We start from the raw sequence: 23,475 nt of genomic DNA, 5'->3' as shown, positions 1-23,475 counted from the left end.
GTTAGGGGCAGAGAGAGATGGAGACAGAATCGGAAGCAGGCTCCAGGCTCCAAGCTGTCAGCGCAGAACCCGACACGGGGTTTGAAATCATGAAGCTGTGAGATCATGAGCTGAGCTGAAGTCAGACGCTCAACCCACTGAGCAACACAGGCGCCCCTAAATTTTTTTAATGTTCATTTTATGTATGAGAGAGAGAGAGAGAGATAATGAGCAGATGAGGGGCAGAGAGAGAGAGAGAGAGTGAGAGAGAAACAAAGAGAGAGTTTGAAATAGGCTCCAGGCTCCCTGGTGTCAGCACAGAGCCCAACACAGGGTTTGAACTCATGAACCACAAAATCATGACCTGAGCCAAAGTCAGTTGCTTTACCTACTGAGCCATCCAGGGGCCCTAACATTCATTATATGTTTAGATGATTATGAGCTTGCTGACATAATGTAACACTGTTGGAGAGATAGGAATGAATGAAATAACTAAAAGCTGTTTTATACGATAGCAACTATTTTTTTCATAAATGGTTGTTTGTTTGTTTAGAGAAGAGCATGGGAAGGAGCAGAGAGAGAAGGAGAGAGAATGCAGAGCCTGACATGGAGCTCAATCTCATTAACCATGAGATCATGACCTGAGCCAAGATGAAAAGTTGGAAGTGTGGGGCACCTGAGTGGCGCAGTTGCAGTCCCTTAAGCCTCAGACCGTGGCCAAGGTCATGACCTCACAGCTCATGAACTGGAGCCCTGCATGGAGCTCTCTGCTGTGAGTGGATCTTCCCCCTCCCCCCCCCCCGCTCCCCTGCTAGCATTCTCTCTCTCAAAATAAATAAACATTAAAAACAACAACACAGAATGGGATACTTAACTGACTGAGCCACCCGTGCACCTAGCAGGTATTTTTCTATTGTACAACTTGAGAATTTCATGATTTTAGATACGCAATTCTTAAAAGCAATGATCTTTATAAGAAAAGAACTTTCATACAGGCACTAAGAACCCAAGTTTTGAGGAAATTCAGTCATCAGGGAATTGAAGCAACTAAAGTTTCCTTAGTTGCTCTACAGCCCTCTCTCCTGCATCATTTCTGGAACCCCAAGGTCTGCCTTCTGTCTTCCATTTCTACTTCTATCTTGGACTCCTCTTAAGGAGACTGTCTTTTCACCCCTTTATTTTTATTCATTTTTTAGGCTTGAGCTCACAATATGAGTGAAGCAATCAAATGGTCTGCATATTATTAAGAATCAATGAGCCTAAACTTGCCGATCTTTTGGTGATAGTAACCCTGAGCACTTTCAACCCCAGAAACTAACCTTGATTCTGGCTAAGTTACCTGTTCACCTATATCCCCTAGTCAGCAAGAATGAGTCCTCTTGCCTATGCCTTGTTTCTCTAGATTTTTTGCCTTCTAGAGATTCCTCCCTTCTAGTCCTTCCGAAGCATGTATTTCAGAATTTCCATTATTTGAAGTGTACAATTCATGTCAAAGAATTCTGCCATTACTTACATAGGGAAAATAAAATAAAGTTTTACTTATAATGTAAAAATCAGCATGGAACTTGATTTAGATTAAAATTACATGGATTTGATCATCTTTTCTCAAGCTCTATTTCACATTTTTTAAAAAGGAGAGCCAGTCCTACATAAATACATAATACACAGATACACTTATCTCAATATATTATGTTCCTGGGTGAAGCTATGTCTATCTCACTTCTCTTTCTAAGGAAGCCTTTTAAACCAAAATACTGGTTAGAGTCTGATTATGTGATTGTCCAAACTGATGGTTTCTGACTCCGAGAGTTTGGGGGAAAAAATAGAACACTAAGGTCAGCTGAAATGTGGGATAGGGAGAGATTTATTAAAATCTGATTAAAGTGCAATATCCAAGCAAATAAACAAGTATAATTATTTTATCCGCAGGTCCAGAAGGACATAACCAAAAGAACAGCAATTTACTCCTTTATCCACGTCATCTGGGTGGTTCTAATGCAGTTGGCCTGCCTTGTACATAACTTCTTACTGTGGTACACTACTTATGGATGTCCTTCTTGAAAACAGTGATGTGTAAGTATGGATCTTTTTCCTTTGATAATATAAACGAGATGGATGAGATGCTCTTTGAATTCTGACAAAATCACAGAGACTCACTATGATGACTTTGAATTAAAACAGGAGTAGAAGAGAAGAGTGCCACTGACTGAGAACCTTCTTTCATTTTCATCTGGAGGCCGGAGGACATTATGTCCATTTCCAACATCACAGTCTTCAGGCCTTCTGTGTTGACGCTGATAGGGATCCCAGGCCTAGAGACTGTGCAGTGCTGGATTGGGATTCCATTCTGTGTCATGTATCTCATTGCTATGATTGGAAACTCCTTGCTTCTTCTCATCATCAGGTCAGAGCGCAGCCTCCATGAGCCCATGTACATTTTCGTAGGCATGCTGGGAGTCACAGATATTGCGCTTGCTACCACCATTATGCCCAAGATGCTTGGAATTTTCTGGTTTCATGTGGCAGACATTTATTTTGATTCCTGTTTGCTTCAAATGTGGCTCATCCACACATTTCAGGGCATAGAGTCAGGCATCCTGTTGGCCATGGCTCTGGACCGTTATGTGGCCATCTGTTATCCACTAAGACATTCTGCCATCATCACGCACCGCCTAGTCACCCAGATAGGGGCAGTGGTAACACTCAGGGCCGCTTGCCTAGTAGCCCCGTGCCTAATACTGATAAAGTTCCGGTTTCAGTTTTACCATACAACCATCATCTCCCACTGCTACTGTGAGCATATGGCCATTGTGAAAATGGCTGCAGAAAATGTACGGGTCAACAAAATCTATGGCTTGTTTGTGGCATTTACAGTTGCAGGGTTCGACCTCACATTCATCACTTTGTCTTATGCACAGATCTTTTCCACTGTTTTTCGTTTGCCCAAGAAGGAGGCTCGGTTGAAAGCATTCAATACGTGCATCGCTCATATGTGTGTCTTCCTCCAGTTCTACCTCCTTGCCTTCTTCTCCTTCTTCACACATAGGTTTGGTGCTCATGTTCCCCCTTATATCCACATCCTCTTTTCTAGCCTCTACTTGCTGGTCCCCCCATTTCTCAATCCACTTGTCTATGGTGCCAAGACCAAGCAGATCCGCATTCATGTGGTAAAGTCGTTTTCTTCATAAAATTCACTGTGATTAACTCCTTCACCTTCCGCCTTAGTAGCAATATCTCAAAATTAAATATAACATTTAAAAATCCACACTGTCTGCAATTCTTCAGTTTTGTATATTTGTTTTGTTTATTTTGTCTGCATTTTATGGTTTTCATATCGTTATACCCTATGACAACTATTATTCGGTCGGTTTTGGGATGCTACCGCCTAATAAAAGGAATAAACATAAAGATCAAATAGTGAAAATATATTGTTACCTTTCCTCTTTTATTTTTTATTTCCTGGTTGAATTTCTTCTCTATGGATGCTTCTCCAGAAGAATTCATAAATATGCATCTATCACTGAAATTAAATGCAGCCAAACTCTTTGTTTTAGAACGTGTAGGTACTCAAAGAAAACAAGGTCTTCATGTGGCTTTTTAGTCACCAAAAGGTTTTTTTTGAGGAGGTGTATTTTAAGCATATTGTACTAAAACAAACAAAAAACAAACATGTTTACAAAAAGGTAATTTGTAAATTAAACAACAATATGAGAAATAAAAGAAAAAAACAATGAAACTCCCAGAAGATAGATATAAGAAACCAGAACAAAAGGACACATGTTAACTATGGGGGCTGTGATTAAAAACTATATAGGTTCAATCCAAGAACACCAACATATCACTAAACTGGAGTTCTAGAAAGTCAGGGAAGATAAAACTATAGGTGGACAGTAGTAGACCAGGAACATATTAGAAAATTATTCAAAACTATTCCAAAAACTAAAGGACACCGTGTACCCTGGGAAAAAAGAACACAGTTTCATAGTAAGTTAAGAAAATGAAAAGCCTATGGCTACAGACTGGCAGAAAGTATTTGCAAAATACATGTTTGACAAAGGACTTGTATCCAAAATATACAAAGAACTTTTAAATCTCAACAATAAGGAAATAAACAAGTTGCTTAAAAAGCAGACAAAAATCTGAAAACATATTTCACCCCAAAAAGACATAACAAAGAGCAATAAGCATGTTTTAAGATGCTCAATATCATTTGTCATTAAGGAATTGCAAAGTAAAACAATGGGATAGCATACACACCTATCAGAATGAGTAAAACCTGAAATACTGACAAAACCAAATGCTGGTGAGGATATAGAGTAATAGAGACTCTCGTTCATTGCTGGTGAAAATACAAAATAGTACAGCCACGCTGAAAGAGAGTTTTGCATTTCTCACTGAAGGAAACATAGTCTTACCATGTGGTTGGCCTTGCACTCCTAGACATGGTACCAAATGGGTTAAAAACTTATGTCTACACAAAGACACGCACATAAATGTTTATAGCAGGTTTATTTTTAATTGCCAAAAATTGGAGGCAACTAAGATGAAGGGAAAAACAGACCGTGGCACCTCTTTAAAATGTAATGTGAGTATTTGATTAAAAAAGAGAGAGAGCTGGGGTGCCCGAGAGTTTCAGTGGGCTGAGCACATGACTTCGGCCTAGGTCATGATCTTGCCATTTGTGGGTTCGAGCCCCACGCCGGGCTCAGCGCTACAGCTTGGAGCCTGGAGCCTGCTTCAAATTCCATGTCTCCCTCTCTCTCTCTGCCCGGCCCCTGCTAACATCTGTCTCTCTCTGTCTCAAAAGCAAATAAACATTAAAAAAAATTTAAAAAGAAGAGAGCTATCAAGCTATGAAAAGACATGGAAGAGCCTTTAATGCACAGTTTTGAGTGAAAGAAGCCATCCAGAGAAGGTTACATCTGTACATGATTCCAAATATATGACATTCTGGAAAAGGCAAAACTATAGAAATTAGAAATAGCATAAAGATGAGTGTAGCCAGGAGTGTAGGAAGAGAGAGGGAGGGTTGAATGGGTGGAGCACAGGGAATTGTAGAGTAGTGAAAGTGATCTGTATGATACTGTGATGGAGGGTACATGACATTAGGTACAGGTATCCCTCACTTTCTGAAAGTTCACGTTATGCCCCTTAGCTCTTCGGAAAGACCTGCATCAGTACCTGTTGTCACTAGTTGAAAGAACTCTGAAGAGTATTTTCACTTTTACAAAAAAAGCAAAACAAACGTTCAGTGTGTGTTTTGCATTGAGCCATTACAGAGGGAGCGAGAGGAGGCCAGCCTTCCTGGGGACCCACACTCAACATCACAGCATCAACCCCCCAGAGTTCTGAACCATTTCTCTGAGCATCTGTGCTTTATCTGGATTAATTTTGTGCATCTGTTAGCAAGACATGTCTGAAGGTGCCAGAAAACCTTAACAGAGGTTATTTTTGGGGACTGGAAATGCTAAAACAATTTTTCAAATGAATTAATGGTAATTGCTTCTTTGTTTTATGCCATTTAGGCTCAGGAATAGTTCCATAGGAAAGTTCTATTTTGGATAGATCTGTGCTTATCAGAACCACAGAACTGTAACAGAGAAGGTGAATCTTGATGTAAACTGTGAGATTTGGTTAATAGTAATGCATCAATATTGGCTCAATTGTTTAAAAATCAGACACGCAATCATTAAGTTTTTATATAAAATGGGAGTAGTAAAAAGGACACACTAGTAGCTTCAAAAGGGAAACGAATACATTAGTAAACAAACAGCTGTTACCTATAGGATTGGAAACCAGAATGGCCTTGCTGATTTCCACAGTAACACAGGATCTAGAAGATAGCATAAAATCCCTGTGAAATGTTGAGGAAAGCTACTGGGATCCTGACGATAACAGTAGACACTTGTATCTCAGTATGTTTACACGTTCCTTGCCCTCCCTCAATCGATAAGGAGCAGAAGAGCCAACCTATATTTTCATGTATAGGGAGAAAAACAATCTCCTACTTTCTGAGCCAGCCCCCAAGCCACACCCAAAAGACTGTCTAGGGAGAGAGAGGGTTGGGGGACAGTAGCCTACTGTTAGAGAAAACACTGGAAATACCACAAACCCCGACACAAATGCCAAAAAAGAGAGTCCACCCTGTGATGGTAAGTAGTGACAACAGGTCTGAGGCCCTTTGAGTGCGACATTCCTCAATGAGGAATTAATAGGAGTATTTGCAAGTGCATGGACATAGGCTTGAAAGCACTCTTGAACAAGTGTTGATTTTGTGGGAGGAAAAACCATGACAGAAATGGTTGTCAGTTAAAACTGAGGAAAAACTAGTAACCACCTTACTCTGAAAGAACCCCCTCACTCTTCCTTATACAACTGTTATCAATATTCCTGGAAAACAGGAAGCATTTTCAGTGAAGAGTTTCTGTCGAAAATAGAAAATAAAATAAAAATAAAAATGTTTCTGGTGATAAATGCTCTGTCTCCCCTGCAAGAACATCCACACAACACACACAGACACACTCACACACCGGTGTGTCCTAGAGAAACTACATTATGTTGCTTCGATCTGAAGTGATTCTCTCTATGAATAATTGGTAGATATGGGAAAAAAATAAGAAAATAAGACAGTAGAGAAATAGACAAGAAATAGATCAAATGATATAAGAATCGTTTAAAGTTGGGGTGCCTGGGTGGCTCAGTTGGTTAAGCTGCCGACTCTTGATTTCATCTCAGGTCGTGATCTTGCGGTTAGTGGGTTCAAACCCACATCAGGTTCCGTGCTGATAGCACAAAGTCTGCTTGGGATTCTCTCCCTCTCTCCCTCTTTCTCTGGCCCTCCCCTGTTCATGCTTGCTCTCTATCAAAAATAAATAAACTTAAAAAAAAAAGTTAAATTTAACAAATTGTTTGCAGTCAGGACCAAAAGAAAATTATAAAATCATTTCAAAATGTTTGCTATGTTATAATTGTTATCTCTTCTGTGACAAACCATCCCCAAACTTAGTGTTTCCAAACAACAATGACTTATTGTTTCTCACAATTCTGTGGGTCAACAATCCAGGTAAGGCATGACTGTATGGTTCTGTTTCCATAAGGAGTGGTCTGTTGTACATCAATAGGCAGCATTCAACTAAGAATTCAGCTTCAGCTGAGTTGAAATGTCCACGAACTTCAGTCCCATGCCTGGTGCCTTTGGGCTCATCTCCATAGTCACCCTCTCTCCATGGGGATAGCTTCTTCATATTATTGGTATGATTTCAGTGGAGTTCTATTCCTAATATGGGTGCCTGGCTTTGAATAAAAAACAAGGTAGAAGTTGCCAGACTTCATATTACATTGGCTCAGACACCCGAGAACATCACCATCATTCCTGCTACATTATGTGGTCACAAGAACTGTCATCCCAGGTTCAAGAGGAGGAGGATTGGGCTCTACCACAGAAGATAGCAGCAGCACACACAGAGAGATTGAGAAGGGCGTGATTGCAGTCAGCTTCTCAGATTACCTTCCACAGTGTGCAGAAGGGAAAAGCGAACCTATTGTAATAGGAATGGAGAAAGAATAATAACCAAGAGAGACAAAATTCGTGTGAGGGTCCTTGATAGATATAGAAAAGACAAAAAAGGTTTACTTACATATATGAAAGGATTCTCCAATTTTTTTACAAAGGAAAATCAAAAAATAAAAGAAATGTGAAATTAAGGTTATGATTATAATTAGAACCTTAGCCCAACCCCCCAGACAATCCCAATGCATTTAGAGAAAAGTTACCAGTATAGAGAAAGTTTAAAAAGAAAAAGGAAAAGGAAAAGAGAGGCACCTGGGTGGCTCAGTCAGTTAAGCCTTCGACTCCTGATCAGGTCATGATTCCAGGTTGTAAGATCAAGACTCATGTCAGGCTCCATGCTGAGCACTGAGCACTGAATTGAGATTCTTTCTCTCCCTCTTCCTATGTCCCTCGTCTACTATCTTTGTCTCTGAAAGAAGAAGGAGGAAGAGGAGGAGGAGGAGGAGGAGGAGGAAAGGGAGAAAGAAAAGAAGAAGAGCAGCTCAGGCTGAGAAAATAAAAATCCACATCAAAATCCAAATAAAACTCTCTATGGTAGCTAATGGCATTTCTGGACCCTTCTGATGCGAATTCTACCATGTGACCAATGGAAGAGAGAGAAAGCCAAGGAGCCTTAAAATTTCAAGGTAAGTAAGGTGACAGAATCTAGTCTTAGGTGCCCGCTAAAAAGCGTACAATCCTTCCACATGTGGTATTCACAGTCTACATTTGCAGATGCCTCCATGGGAACAAGACAGTATTGCACTAGCAAGACTCTCTGCCACGCAAAGGAGATCTGGGTACTCAATGCAAGTGTGTGCTAACTTGGATGTCCCAGAGTGCTGGACCAAGGAAACCCTGCACATGCTGTAGCGGGAGAGACAGTGGGCGTGTTTCTCCCAGGAGCCGACTCTGGGCCATCTTCTTCCACCAGTGTGTGAAGTTCAGTCCTCTGGGGACTGAAGGTCTGGGGCATGAGAGATGCCTAGAGGAGGTATAAATAGCTCCACATTTGTTGTTTGTCTTCTGAACATCATCTTGCTTTTATTTTTCCCTCTCAACCAGTTAAATACCTTCAGGATCCAAGAAAGTATAGGTAAGTAAGCTGAGTTTTGCTCAGCAAAGTCATGTAGAAAAAGGCACCTGAAAATACAGGGAAAAAAAAAAGAAAGAGAGAAAATCTTAGGGAACTCCAGAGGCTGCTCCATCTTCCTAGTACCTAATCATCATGTATTTCTCTCAGCCTTGCCCTATGAGGCATTGGATGTGGCTGTAATAGGATTCATGGGCAATTGTAGTATCTCTTTGTGCTCTTTTAATAAATGGGCCATCTGCAAAGGGCACAAATGGGTGTTTTTCCTTTAGACCCAAATGGTTTCCATTTTATGCAATGGTTCTTTTTCTTTGAAATGTGGTCCTGAATGCTGTGCATAGATGCAATGAATTTAGATTCCAGTTCTAGTAGTAAAAGCAAGACTTCGTAGCTAAACAAGTCTAGTAGTTAAAAACAACGCATATATGTGTATGTATGTAAATATATGCACGCATTTCCCCCCAAATTTACAGACTATTCACTATACATCAGGTGCTGGGCCAAACACAGATTGAAAAACTGAAACACTCAGAGATTTCAACTCCCTTCCCTATATAACAAAGATGACACACTCAACATGAGGCTAGAATAGAACCCCATTTCTTTTTGTTAATGTTTATTTATATTTGAGAGACAGACAGAGTGAAAGCAGGGGAGGGGCAGAGAGAAGGAGATACAGAATCCAAAGTAGGCTCCAGGCTCTGAGCCTGAGCTGTCAGCACAGAGTCTGATGCAGGGCTCCAACTGACAGACCATGAGATCATGACCCGAGCTGAAATCGGACACTTAACTGACTGAGCCACCCAAGTGCTCCTAAAACTCCATTTCTAAGCCAAGTTCACCATGCTGTACCACCTGCACCTTATAAGACAAATGACAGATTGGGGGTGAAAATTACCAATTCACATTTGTGTCTAGCATACAAAAGTAAGTCTAGGCCTTTATGGATACTCTAAATTAGCTCAATCTCTGTCTAGCGGATCCAAAGCTTGAAGTCCAAAAATTTGAACTTGTTCAATGTAATAATTATTTTGATCTTAATGACGGTAATTTTGCAAGTGCACAAATTTCATCTGTTGCTGAGATAAAAATGTATCTGACTTATGTCGCAACCACCCTAAAATACTAACTTCAGAATTGACCCACATTTGTAATTGATGTTTACTTTTAGGTGTTTTACAACTGGAAACTATGCTTCCCATTAAGTAGTTTTTAGTGGTAATACAGTCAGAATAGGATGTAACCAGCACTTAAATACAATTCTATGGTCCCCAGATGTACACAATCCCTATTAACCACACACTGCCTCTATGCATATATTCATGATTCAGTCAGAATCTGCCATTAGTAATATTATAAAAAATGCTTCCGTGAGCCCCAGAGGTATAAGTTGGGGAGCTGTAGGTGATAATGCTATATCACAACAAAAAGGAATACAATAAAACAGATCACTCACTGATGTCCCAAAAGGTCACTGGGAAAGTTAGAAGGAAATCTGTAAAATTTGTCTTATGTCTCTTCTACCTCCGTTTCTGTTTCCTCCATCATTTAGACTCTCCTCCCCCCATCTCGGATGTCCTGATGAAGCCCCACTCGCTAAACATCCCCTCCCCATAACTGCACTTCACTCACAGATTAACCTTCTCTTTCTGTCTCCGAAACACCATAATCCCATGGAAAATGAATTTCCAGCAATTAATTTTAGCTCTATGTTAAATGGCTACACAGTTGGTTTATGGAACTAAAGTAGATCGATGACTTAAGCATCTCAACATTTTATTACATTATTTTGAAAGAATCATATACCAACTTAAGGAAAGTCCAAATGGGGTGACCCTTTGAGTATTATGTCTGCTAAACTTTAACTGAAAAAATGTCATCCAAATGAATATAGAGAACAAACTAATGCTTGCCAAACAGGCTGCAGGTCAGAGGACGGGCAACATGAGGAAGGGAGAGAGGGATAGAAGCTTGCAGTCACGGGAATAAATGCCAAGCATGGGGAATCTGGTCAGTGGGATTGTAATAGGATTGCATGGTGACATACGGGACACTCATGGCAAGTATATAACATACTATAACATATAGACTTGTGGAATCACAGTGTGGTACACTTGAAACTAATGCTACATTGCATATCAACTATACTTCAGTTAAAAAAAAAGAAAAAGAAAGAAATGGATTCCAAATATTTCAGTTATATGATATGAAGTACTGGAATATTGAACACCTAATAAAAACTGAAAGTAAAGGTGGTAAAACTATGCTGCACAATGATACTGACTCCAATGCAATCAAGAGGTAAAAAGGCAGACATCTCTTAAGCCCATGTTCCTCTTAAGCAAATACATTCAGCCCCCTTTGATTTGAGAATGGGGACTGGGGGAGGATGGAAGCCACTTGTCATCCACCTGCTCTGTATCCATATCTATACCCTCCCTCATAGCTATGTGTTTATAGGAACACGCCACCTCACACTCACATCCCACTCAAATGGGCTATCTCCTCGCTGGCATTTCACCCAACACATCCCTTGCTTTTATCCATTCTGTTGCAACTACAGATAAGTAGCACCCAATAGATTACCCTCCCTCCCTTTTATTGAAGGCCTGGGGACCCCACTTGCTAATGTGAAACCCTGTTACTTCCTGCTTGGCAGTATTTTAAAATAATATACTGTCTAATTTTCAAGCAGGGACGCAAATGGGACAGTGTATTTTTCCTTCACAACTTGTCGGGCATATCCATCCATTTAAGAGTCCAACTCAGTTTGAGGCTGCATATTCTTTAGGTTTTTTAATATTCATCGTATAATTTTAAGAAATATGTTGATTAGCTGACAAGAAACGGTGAAGTCACCTGTGGATCTTTAGTGCCTATCATGGCCCTTAGCATCATTCCAGAGGCCAATCAATGTTGAAAAGTGCATATGTACTGTATTGCCCGAAACCTATTTTGGCAAAATGAATTCCCTCCCGCTTCCTTAAGCAGTATAATACTTCAGGGATACAAGCAATGATCATTTTGATGACATGTTTTTGTGTCTAGTTTTATTTTTATAGGGAGTAGCGGGTGGTGGCAGTGATCAGAGGTTTCAAATCTATGCTGTCTGACCCTGAATCCAACGGGACCTGGGACAAGAAGCTGGACGTCTGTGGAATATTTTTGCATCTGTTGGAATAACAACAGTATCCATGTTGAGGATCATTGTAAAGGTCTTTTCAACAGGCTATTGTGAACATTTAATAAGGTGATATTTACAAATGCTATGGCATATATTAAGCACTTATTAATGTGAAGCATTTTTTCCCAAGATATGACTTAATTCTTCCATGGAAGGAGTCAGAGTGCAGTTTTAGGCTCATTAATACATCTCACTATCTTTTCACAGAGAAGAAAATATTGCAAAACAATGTAATCAGACGTCATTCAACCTAAAGTGGTGCTGCTCCTCAATCCTCAGTCAGCCCTGTGGTCTTTAATCCAGATACTAGGTCTGGAATATACTGCCCCAGATGGCCCCTTTCTCTTACAATCACACCCATCCCCAAGATATGTGGTATGTCCTGACTGGAATCCCAGAACTGGAGGATTCTCATACCTGGATATCCATCCCTATCTGTTCTATGTACATTTTGGCTGTCATAGGCAACATCTTCTTGATCTTCCTGATTGTAACTGAGCGCCGTCTCCATGAGCCTATGTATGTCTTCCTTTCCATGCTGGCCTTATCAGATGTCCTGCTCTCCACAGCCACAGCCCCCAAGATGCTGGCAATCTTCTGGTTCCATTCCATGGATATATCCTTTGGTAGTTGTGTATCTCAGATGTTCTTCATCCATTTCCTCTTTGTGGCAGAATCTGCTATTCTCCTGGCCATGGCATTTGACCGCTATGTGGCCATCTGTCACCCACTGAGATATACCACAATCTTAACCTCCTCAGCCACTGGGAAATTTGGCATCACAGCTGTGGTCAGGAGCTTTATCATCTGCTTTCCATTCATCTTCCCGGTACACCGACTTACGTATTGTGGGAGAAACATCATTCCCCATTCCTACTGTGAGCACATGGGCATTGCCAGATTGGCATGTGACAATATCAGTGTCAACATCATTTATGGCCTGACTGTGGCCCTACTGTCTACAGGACTAGACATTGTGTTCATCATTATGTCCTACGCGATGATCCTTTGCACAGTGTTTCAGATACCTTCCTGGTCTGCTAGATTCAAGGCCCTCAACACATGTGGTTCCCACATCTGTGTCATACTTATGTTCTATGCCCCAGCATTCTTTTCCTTTTTTGCCCATCGTTTTGGGGGTAAAACCATCCCTCAGCACATCCACATCCTGGTAGCCAACCTCTATGTGGTAGTGCCCCCTATGCTAAACCCCATCATTTATGGGGTGAAGACCAAACAGATTCAAGACCGAGTAATTTTGCTTTGCTCCCCCATCAGCATGCATTGTTAAAATGAAGAATAATACGAAATGCTGGCTATTTCTGAATAAACCCCCTCCCGCCCCACTTCTCTCTCTCTCTCTCTCTCTCTCTCTCTCTCTCTCTCTCTCTCTCACACACACACACACACAGACACACACACTGAATGAGCAATGGGAATAAACAGAATTCATAAGTAACTCTCAATAAACCCAGAAGGATAATAAATGCCAAAGTTTCCAATGTATTTTCCTAAAGCAGTTAAAATTTTTGAGAAAAATAAATTAATGATATTCTCAATTCTCCTAGATATCCTATTATCTTGCAATTTAACTTATTCTTAAGCATACATAAGATAACACTAAGAAAAACATATTTTAGGGTTAAACCCAGATGGAATTGTCTTGGGTAGATCTGGGAAGTGAAAATAGTGACTCACTCAGTGTTTGTATAGACAGTTGAAATTCTGCTGAAGTATAAAACACTCCTACTGCAGTCAGTAAATACTTGGGCCAGGAACATAAAGCCACAATAAACAATAAACAATAATTATTTCTATATGTACCTTTTATGGCAATTAAAATGTGAGTTCTAAAAGGATATTTTCTGAATCACTGATACAAAGTCTATGTATAGAAAAGGCACATCGTATAGGCTTATTGAATGAACAGATAATACTGAATGAAAACAAGTAATAAGTGAAATCAACCCACCTGAGACCACATAGACAACTTAAAATTTAACACTTTGTTCCCTACATAGTGAAGACCTTTGGGCCAAATCATTAATGAAGCATCCTGGTGTCAACAGACTTCACCACGGGAGGGACTAACAGATGAAAAATACCATACCCAGGTCCAAAATTAAAAGGCAGTGAAAGACTAAATAGGATGTTTACACATAGTTGTATTTAAAGAGGCTATATTCACACCAAATATTACTTTATTGAAGCTTGTCTCCAGATTGTACCTTAATTTCTTCATTTAAGATAGTATTTTTACAACCTCTCCTTCAGCAGGCCTTAGCACATGCTCTGAGAATGTGCAATCTGACCTTATATACACTTGAAGATAGACAAACAATGAACTTTCAAGCATTACCTTGAACACTTGCAACCTTTTCCGGGTTAGCCTCTTTTCTTTGTTTTCTATTATGTATATGTGATGTGTGTTTGTATACACTAGACACATTAATATATGTACAATGTTATATACACATTATAAAAACACACATATATACACATGCATGTTCATGATATATATATGATATATATGTATATATACATCATGTGTATTAGATATATATACATACAAATGTATATATATACATTTGTATCAGATATATATACATATAAAACAATCAATGTGGAAAATGAAAGCATGTTGCCTTGATCCTTGGAATCTTGGATAACTACTTTGGTTTGAAATATATGTTCTATTCACTTGAATTTAAGCAATGAAATCTATTTTAAGAGTTAAAAAAAAACTTTGATATGAGAAATCCTGGTTTGCCAGTCCCACACTAACTGTATAAAATTGTCCTGTTATGTAACTACTGGTTCTTGACCAATAAAATGGAATTATTTTAGTACCTTCTTTATTGGCTTGACAATTAAATGAAATATGTCATATGATGTATTTGTAATTTAATAAAAGCAAATTTTATTTTGATGGTGTTGGTAACTTTTATGAACAGAAACATGAAAGAACTGATCCCACCAAACTCAACATAGCCCTGCTAACAATAATTCATAGAAAAATGGTTGGAATGGGTCATTATCATAGATACGGAAGTCACATAAAATGTTGCTAAAAGTTGTAGCAAAGAGGATTCTGGTTCAGAAGTAAATTCTCCAAGGATTGAAGGGGAGTCAGAGAGGAAATAGAGTACAGAATGATAACAAAATATTTTTAATTAGTGGTGTAAGTGAGCCTTTAAGGAAATCTTTTTAAGGGGGTGCCTGGGCGGCTCAGGTGGTGAAGCATCTGACTTCGGCTCAGGTCATGATCTCATGGTTTGAGGTTTGAGCCCTGTGTCGGGCTTTGTGCTGACAGGAAGGAGGCTGGAGCCTGCTTCAGATTGTGTCTCCCTCTCTCACTGCTCCTCCCCCACTCAGGCTCGTGCTCTCTCTCTCTCTCTCTCTTTCTCTGTGTCTCTCTCAAAAATAAACATTAAAAAATAATAAAAAAAGAAGAGTTTTTAAGGCTTGAGTTTTGACAGTGAGGAACTAAGGAAATACCAATTTCCCACCCAGAATGTATGAAATATGACAGGAATAAACAGTGACTGAGTCATCAGCCTTAATTGTAGAGAACCTTTCAGGTTGAGGGCTCAGGGATTGGTAGATGCTGATGGAGTCAGGATATCACTGTGTGTGCTGAGCTGCTAGAAGCACAATCACTGAGTCGTTGCCCTGGAAATTTTGAAGGGGATGCTCCATATCCTACCATCCTACCCTCGTCTTGACCACAAACTCCCCCTCTGGGTAACAGTGAGTAAGAAAAAACGGTATATCATGCACGATAGAAACGGAGAGCCCTGGAGGGGCTTAGAGAAAACTGACCTACTCTTCCAGGTACAATTAAAAAAGAAAAAGAAGAAGTGGAAGAAAAAAAGCACTAAGAGATTGCTAAAGTGAGAACCGTGTTTCATGAGATGAAGACGCCGGGTCATTTAATATCAGACTCTGAGACCCAGCGAGTTAAAGAATACATTATCTGGGTAGCTGAGCAATAGCAGATATAGAGATACTACGGAGTCAGAACAAATCTTCCTCTGATGGTTTCTGCTCTGCCCTAAGTGGTCTCAGACATAGTGAAACGCTGTGACATGAAGCATAGGGTATTAGGAAAATGTATCCAAAAGTGGGAAGAGGCTAAAGATACTAGTTTGCCATGTCAAAACTGTTGCAGAATATCGTGTTATAATAGGGGTTTTAGCTAATATAATTAAAGAAGTGTAAGAAGTGGGGAAAGAAGACAAATCCTAGGTTTTGTGTCTTAATTTATTTTTCTTTGTTTCTGTATTTATTTTCCTATACTTTGAAAGCCAACAGAGTTCCACAAGAATGGCATACTAATCCATATTTACTTATCCTGTATTGTGTACTTGAAATTTGTTGAGGGGTAGACCTTGGGTAGTCTCATCACAAAAGAGAAAAAACATAGGAAAATGGTACAGGTGTGAAGTGATGGATATGTTGATTGGCTTCGTTTTAGTGAGTATTTCATAATGTATACATATATTGGGTCATCAGTTACTCACATCCGTTATAAGCAATTTCTGATGGTCAATTATACTTCAGTAAAACTGGGGCAGGGGTGGGGGAGAAGACATTAGTGTTTTATTGTAGCTAGAATGATTAGAAAAATGAAATAGAAAATGGCATCATTTAAAATGGTAAACAAAAATGTACATGTGTCTGAAATACATGTAGGAAATGTTTATTGCATATTATTCATTGTAATGATAATATGGCATCCACAGTGATCTACAAATTCCACATAATCCCAATAAATGCTAATATATTTTATCATTTCCATGCTGATTTTTTTTCAAATTTTTTTTGTGGCAAAATATCTGTACCATAAAGTTTGTGATAACAATGATTTTTAAGTGTATGATTCAGAGCATATAATCATATTTGCAATTTTGTGTTACTATTGCCACCAGTTGCAGAAGCTTTCATCACCCATAACAGAAACCCTATGTCTCAGAAGCAATAATTCCCCACTCCCCTGCTAACCTCTAACCTACTTTATATTTCTAGGAATTTGTTTACTTATAGAGGTGGAATCATATAATATTTGTTTTGTGTCTGGCTTATTTCACTGAATATAAGTTTTCAAAGGTCATGAATATTGTAGCATGTTTTTACCCTCCATTCCTTTATACTGATGCATGATGTTTCCTCTGTGTGTGTGTGTGTGTGTGTGTGTGTATACACACACATATATATGTATATATATATATATATGTATATGTATATATATATATCTGTGTGTGTGTGTGTACATCGTCTTGTACATTCATCTGTGGATGTGCAGTTTGGTTGCTTCCAACATTTGGTTACTGTAAATAATTCTCCAATGAATGTCCATGTACAAGTATGTCTTTGAATACCTGTTTTTAATTTGGGGGGTACACACTCAGGAGTGGAATTACTGCATTACATATAATTCTGTGCCTGAGTTTTTAAGAAACTGCCAAACTGTTTTCCACAGAATGTGCACCATTTTTCATTTCCTCTGGCAATGTATGATGGTTCCAATTTTTCCCTATTGTGTCAAAACTTGTTAGTGCTTTAATTTTTTAACTGTGTTTTACATTTACTTATTTATTTTTGAGGGGCAGAGACAGAGCACAAGCGGGGGGTGGGGGGCCCAGAGAGAGAAGGAGACACAGAATCCAAAGCAGGCTCCAGGCTCCAAGCCAACAGCACAGAGCCTGACCTGGGGCTGGAACTCACAAACCGCGAGATCATAATTTGAGCTGAAGTTGGACGCTCAACCGACCGAGCCACCCATGCACCCCTAGTGTTTAAATTTTTAAAAAAATTATACACATTTTAGTAGATGTGAAGTGGTGTCTTATTGTGGTTTTGAATTTTATTTCATGTGCTATTGGCATTTGGATATTTTCTTTAGAAGAATAATTATTTAAGTCCTTTGCCTATTTTTAAATTCGTTTGTTTATATTTCTGGATTTGAGTTGTTTGAATTCTCTGTATATTCTGGGTATTAATCCCTTATTAGATATATAATTTGCAAATCCCGTTTTGTAGGTTATCATTTCACTTTTTGTTAATGTTATTTGATGATGTTGAAATTTTAGTTTTGATGAAGTCCATTTATCTATGTTGTTTATTTTTTTTCCTCATGCTTTGGTGTGACATTTGAGTATCTGTTGTGCAATCCAGGGTCATGAAAATTTACCTCTATGTTTTTTCCCAAGAAGTTTATGATTATAACTTTTATATTTGTGTCATTGCTCTATTTTTATGCATTATGAGTTGTAGTGTTTATGTAAAAGAAGAAACATAACAATTAGACAGAAAATTTTAAAAAATTACTTGACCAATTAGATATGGACTTATGTATTATAAAATCAGATACTTGCAGCACTGTGACTCTGACAAAATAGGCATTGGATTCAAAAGCAGGATACAGAATCAAAATATAGATCTACATTTACATAAAGATTTAAAATGAGACCTATAGTTGCTCAAAATAGTTGAGGAAACACCAGGCTATCCATTAACACATGTGTTAAAAGTGGTTTCTACATTTGTGAAATCCTTAGTCACCCAAGTCCCCAAAACAAATTCCAGATGGAGTTAAACTTCTCTCCTTTCTCTTTGTTCTTTCTGTCAACTCTATTAAAATCTCTGTCCCATTTTCACTCACCAACTCTATCTCAGGCCTGATCTTGAATTCCACCTCTGGCTCCTAACCTTAACACCCAAGGCTCTGCCACTGATGAGTAGAATTTTAGTGTTCATGAACTTGTTCCCAGGTAAAGAACCCTCGCCTTAAACTCCATCCTCGCCATCATACTCAGCCTGTGAGACCCTAATGGCTTTGGAGTTGCTCTCAGCTTTGACCCCAGGTTCCAGCAGGAGACACTTACCCTCCTACAAAATATAGAGAAGGTTTCACCATTATCCATGGAGAGTAGGGGGAGAAAGAGTGAACTGGTAAGTTAAACAAGGGCATTGGAAAATTCTAAAAACTGGGAGAAACTACCCTCCTTTTCTAAGAGACTTAATTGTTTCTTTTACTTTCTGTGTTGAGTATTTACGGTTCCAAATATAATGGTAAACAATTTACATACATTATCTTATATAAGTGTTATTTGTTTATGTCAAATACTTGGAGCTCAGGTAACTTAGGGGTTCTCCAAGATCACAAGTCATTAAGTGTTAGAACCATGAACTCTCTTTACCGTTGTGCTAAATTACTTTTGCTACTGCCATCACTCTTGTACAAACTGCAGAAAGTTACCAGATCCTTCAGTCTTCCATTTCCACAGGAAGCTGTCATTTCAATGCTTATTATCACCACCTTCACTGCCATAAATGACCCTGTGGAGATTTCTGTCAATGCCTTTTTTGTTTGGCATGTGGCCCATGTAGAAACACTCTGCCCTGCATCTAAACACATTTCTCCCCCATACAGTGTGCTTTACATGTGTCCTTGTTGCAGAAATACATTTTCCATCTCTTTTGTAAGGAAATATCTTAAATATGATATCAAGAGCTTGACATTTGACATACAATAACTGACCAGAGACTGATATTCGCCAGTCCCCACGTGTTTCCCTGTATCTTCAAATGAAGTCTCGCCATGACAGTTTCGACGGTTCCACTGAGTGCACACCTGCAACCTTCAGCCTTGTTGGCACTCCAGGGTGAGAGGTTGAGCACATCTGGATATCTATCCCTTTCTGCCTGGTGTACATCATAGTTGTCCTAGGAAATGGCATCATTCTTTCCATCATCCAGATTGACCCTGATTTGCACTAACCCATGTATCTGTTTCTGGCCATGCTAGCCTTTGTTGAAGTTGGTGCCTCTGCAAAGTGTCATACTCATGTTCCCACTGCTCTTCCCCCTGAAAGGTCTGCCTTTCTGTGGCTACAACACCCTCACACACTCTTACTTCCATAGTTTATTATTGGTTATGAATAAGCTACAAGGTTTAGTAGATGGAGAAAGAAAAGTAGCCTCACCTTTCTCCCTGAATATAGAGAATGCCATTACTTTGATGTAAGCTTTTAGAAGGAGGCACGGGCCATGAGATTTTTCCTGGTGAGGACATCATTTAACTATTCAATCCTTAAATACTTGATTCCTTTGTTTTTATTCCCGGAGGGATAGGCAGAATGGTGCCTGGAGAGGTTTTTGTTTCCAAGTACATGCAACTCAGCGATACATATTTGTGAGTGGGAAAGAATGAGGACACAAAAGAGTGTGTGTTATTATTATAATAGGTGTATTGCGACAGTGGTTACTTCTGATGGATGTAGAGGGGACCGAATGACTGGGGAACCACATGAGAACATTTGCCAGAAGATGGAAATGCCATACGTATGTTAGGATTGTAAGCTACATGGTTGTATTCATTTGTCAAAATGGTTCAGCTAATATTTGCACACTTCCATGAATGTCAATTTTACTTCTTACCCTCTAAATAATAATAATGATGACGATAATAGTAATAACAATAATTATTGGGGTACATACTGGTTGCGATAGGGAAGATAAAAGAATGGTATAATGTTGATAATTATTGCAGCCCCGTGAGGGGTAGATGGAATCTCATTATAATGCTTGTTTTGTGCCTGTTTAAAGTTTTTGTAATTAAACAATTTGGAAACATACTAATTGTGCTGATACTAAATATTCATTGAGTGTGTGCTCTGAAGAAGAGATACCTTTCAACTGGTACCTTACGAAGTGATTTACACAGGTGAAAATAATTTAGTACACAGAACAAATATTTGCAGTCAAAACTATTTGACTTTAAGAAACCATTTTGTTTTTAATTAGCTAATGGATAGAAAAAACAGTGACCTGAAAACAGTGGTTTCAGCAGGAAATGACTAAAATATGTAAGCCTCTACTTTTGTCATAGCTCTGGTAGACACCAATCTTCTGGTAGTAGACATTAGGAGACCTGCTTTTGATTTACAGGAAGAGAGGGAGGGAAGGAACAATTTGAGATAAACTTCCTAGACAGGGTCTGCAGGACTCACCTTTGTTTCCTACATGGTTGCGACTTTCCACAAACTAGAATGAATGTTCTTTTAAACCAGAGCCTTGAAGAATTACTGAGTATCAAGGTCTTTGTCTTAGTACAAGTGATAAGTATATAAGTTGATGGGTGGCATTATGTATGTAATTTTTTCTGCGTTTATATAATTCATTCCATTTATTGAGTTTTCTTCCATTTTGTATATATCTGTCTTTGAAAGTGCTCAATGCACAGCAATCACCAAAATGGACTAGGATATTTTTTGGACCCAGTTCTTAATTCTTCAAGATATTTTCAGAAGCCATGCCACAGCAATAATTAGTGCCAATCTCCATGACAATCTTGTTAACTAGTTAGTATTATGATTCTCATTACATAATTGAAGAAACTCAAAGAACTTATGCAAGTTTATTAAAGTCACACAGTGAAAATTGGTACTTACAAGAAGTAAGTCTGCAATGTGATGTTGGATGATTGAAATAAATATACTTAAGTCCCCAGGGCACCTGGGTGGCTCATTTGATTAAGCTCTGACTTCAGCTCAGATCATGATCTCCTACTCTGTGAGTTCTAACCGTTTGCTGGCCTTTATGCTGACAGCATGGAGCCTGGAGCCTTCTTTGAGTTCAGTGTCTCTCCCTCCCTCTGCCTCTCCCCTGCTCATGCTCTGTCTGTCTGTGTCTCTCTCTCAAAAAATAAACATTGACAAAATTTTAAATAGGTATACTTATATCCAAATTCTAGCTATTTTGCTCTTAATATGTATGGGACATTGTTTGTGTTCTGACCTGTTTGAATTCAATTTACTCATTTATAAATGGGGGATAAAATACAGTTTAGTTTTGATGCTTTGAAGATTAAAGGCAATGATCTAAATAAAGCAATTGCACTGTTCCTGGTAGAATTTCCTCAATAACTACTTAGATTTTATTAGTCATTCTTTTCCCATGAAATCTGATAGAAATGTGTGAAATCACCCCACCAATTTCATGCTGCCTGCTAGTAGCTCTGTATACTGATTTTCAGTTCAAAAACATCACTCAAGTTTTTCCCCAAAATACTGATTCATATTCATGATGAAGAATAATACATCAATCTTGCAATCCAGGTTTTTAGCAGAGTAAAATCAATTACATCAATTTCCTGTCCATCCTTTAAGAAAGCTACAGTAATTAAGAGACTCATATTGCCAAAATCACTGCTAAATCATGTGGAGTACAGAGCCAAGAAATTAAGGTCTACATATGGGGTCAATTGATATCATAAATAATATCATGGCTGTTTAACAGAAAAAGAAGTCTTCTCTGCAAATAATGCTGATATCCATATCCAGACAAAATCAACCTTTTTAGTATACAACAGTTAACTTGAAAAGGATTATAAATTAAATGCAATATCTAAAAGGATAAAATTGCTAGAAGAAACAGGACTTTTTAAAAAAATTTAATGTTTATTTATTTTTGAGAGTGAGAGTGAGAGCTAGAGAGCAAGAGCTAGAGGGAGAGAAAGAGTGGGGGAGGGGCAGGGAGAAGGAGACACAGACTCTAAAGCAGGCTCCAGGCTCTGAGCTGTCAAGACAGAGCCCGACTCAGGGCTCGAACCCAGGAACTGGATTATGACCTGAACTGAAGACGGACACTTAACAGACTGAGCCAACCAGTCACCCCCAACCAGACCATTTTCAAATGATGATCCTTTAAAGATGATTCATTAGCCTACCCCCCACAACCCTTACAACTGTAGGAAAAAGGAAAGCGTATCTATCGAAGTAAAGTCAGTAGAAGAGAGGAAGAAAAAGGAAACAAAAGTATAAAATAGTCTAAATTTTCTTGATGACTTAACAATGAGCTATTGTTAGGCAACATGTGACAGTTTGACCTCTGAATCAATTGCAGTCAACATGACTCAATACCATGTTATCAGTCTCCTTTACAGAGGGAATTGTGGAAAGAGCATGTAAGGCCCCCTTGCCCTTTGACCTCCACCTCTTTTTCTCCCTGCAATCCATTATGAATGTCTTCCTCCATCATACTGAAGGTATTCTTCCTAAACTTGCCAGCATCTCAACATTACTTTAAGTACCTCTTAAGGTGAGCAACACACAAGAAAGGTATGGAAAACAGGTAAATCATATCAAGGAGAAAGGTACAATGTATATAAGTTTGTTTTTTTTAGAACTCATCATTCGTTCTCATGATTAAAGATATGCTAATTCTTCTCCCCACATTTCTAAAAATTTGAAAGCATATATATCTTCTTTTTATTTGCATCAAGTTCAGATGGCATGATTCCCTCACATCTATGAGGCATAAAACACCTGCAATCCGAAGGAAGAGTGCAAGAAAAGTGAAGAAATTTATGAAAAGGAGGGATGGAGAAGTTCAGTCCAATGTGCAACAACTGATTCACTGCTCAGTATGGAAGGATTTAGAAATGTCCATCATAACTGGTCATTCTGAGAAAATCACTGAATTTACAAAAATAGCTTCAATAAAATAAAAATCTGAGGAAGGAGACTGCAAGAGAATTAGAGGGAAATATGTGATAGAAAGCCCTGGTGGGTACAGACTTTTCTTTCCAGAAGTGCCTAAGTGAAAGATGGGTCAAAAGGATACTTATAGAATTCATGGCATAGAAACATGCCTGCATTTAAAGGT

At 38.8% G+C, this 23,475-nt stretch overlaps 2 protein-coding genes across 2 annotated transcripts; both read left to right on the top strand.

Moving 5' to 3' along the window:
* The first annotated feature begins 2,073 nt into the window (after positions 1-2,073).
* LOC123380270 (olfactory receptor 52A1) lies at positions 2,074-3,167 on the top strand. Its single transcript, XM_045038121.1, has one exon. It carries the CDS (start codon positions 2,229-2,231, stop codon positions 3,165-3,167), a length of 939 nt encoding a protein of 312 aa, XP_044894056.1. The 5' UTR covers positions 2,074-2,228.
* Positions 3,168-12,130: 8,963 nt separating this feature from the next.
* LOC101084946 (olfactory receptor 52Z1-like) lies at positions 12,131-13,135 on the top strand. Its single transcript, XM_004001273.5, has one exon. The coding sequence runs from the start codon at positions 12,137-12,139 to the stop codon at positions 13,094-13,096; it is 960 nt and encodes a 319-aa protein (XP_004001322.5). The 5' UTR covers positions 12,131-12,136; the 3' UTR covers positions 13,097-13,135.
* The last annotated feature ends 10,340 nt before the right edge of the window (positions 13,136-23,475 follow it).

Source organism: Felis catus, chromosome D1, assembly GCF_018350175.1.
Source record: "Felis catus isolate Fca126 chromosome D1, F.catus_Fca126_mat1.0, whole genome shotgun sequence".
NCBI classification, from domain to species: Eukaryota; Metazoa; Chordata; class Mammalia; order Carnivora; family Felidae; genus Felis; species Felis catus.
Note: the sequence above shows the minus strand (reverse complement) of the source record. Positions and strands in the feature narration are given on the sequence as shown.

What these genes read in the sequence shown, in the direction of transcription:
- LOC123380270 (XM_045038121.1), top strand. Translation starts at nt 2,229, where the DNA reads ATGTCCATTTCCAACATCACAGTCTTCAGGCCTTCTGTGTTGACGCTG.
- LOC101084946 (XM_004001273.5), top strand. Translation starts at nt 12,137, where the DNA reads ATGGCCCCTTTCTCTTACAATCACACCCATCCCCAAGATATGTGGTAT.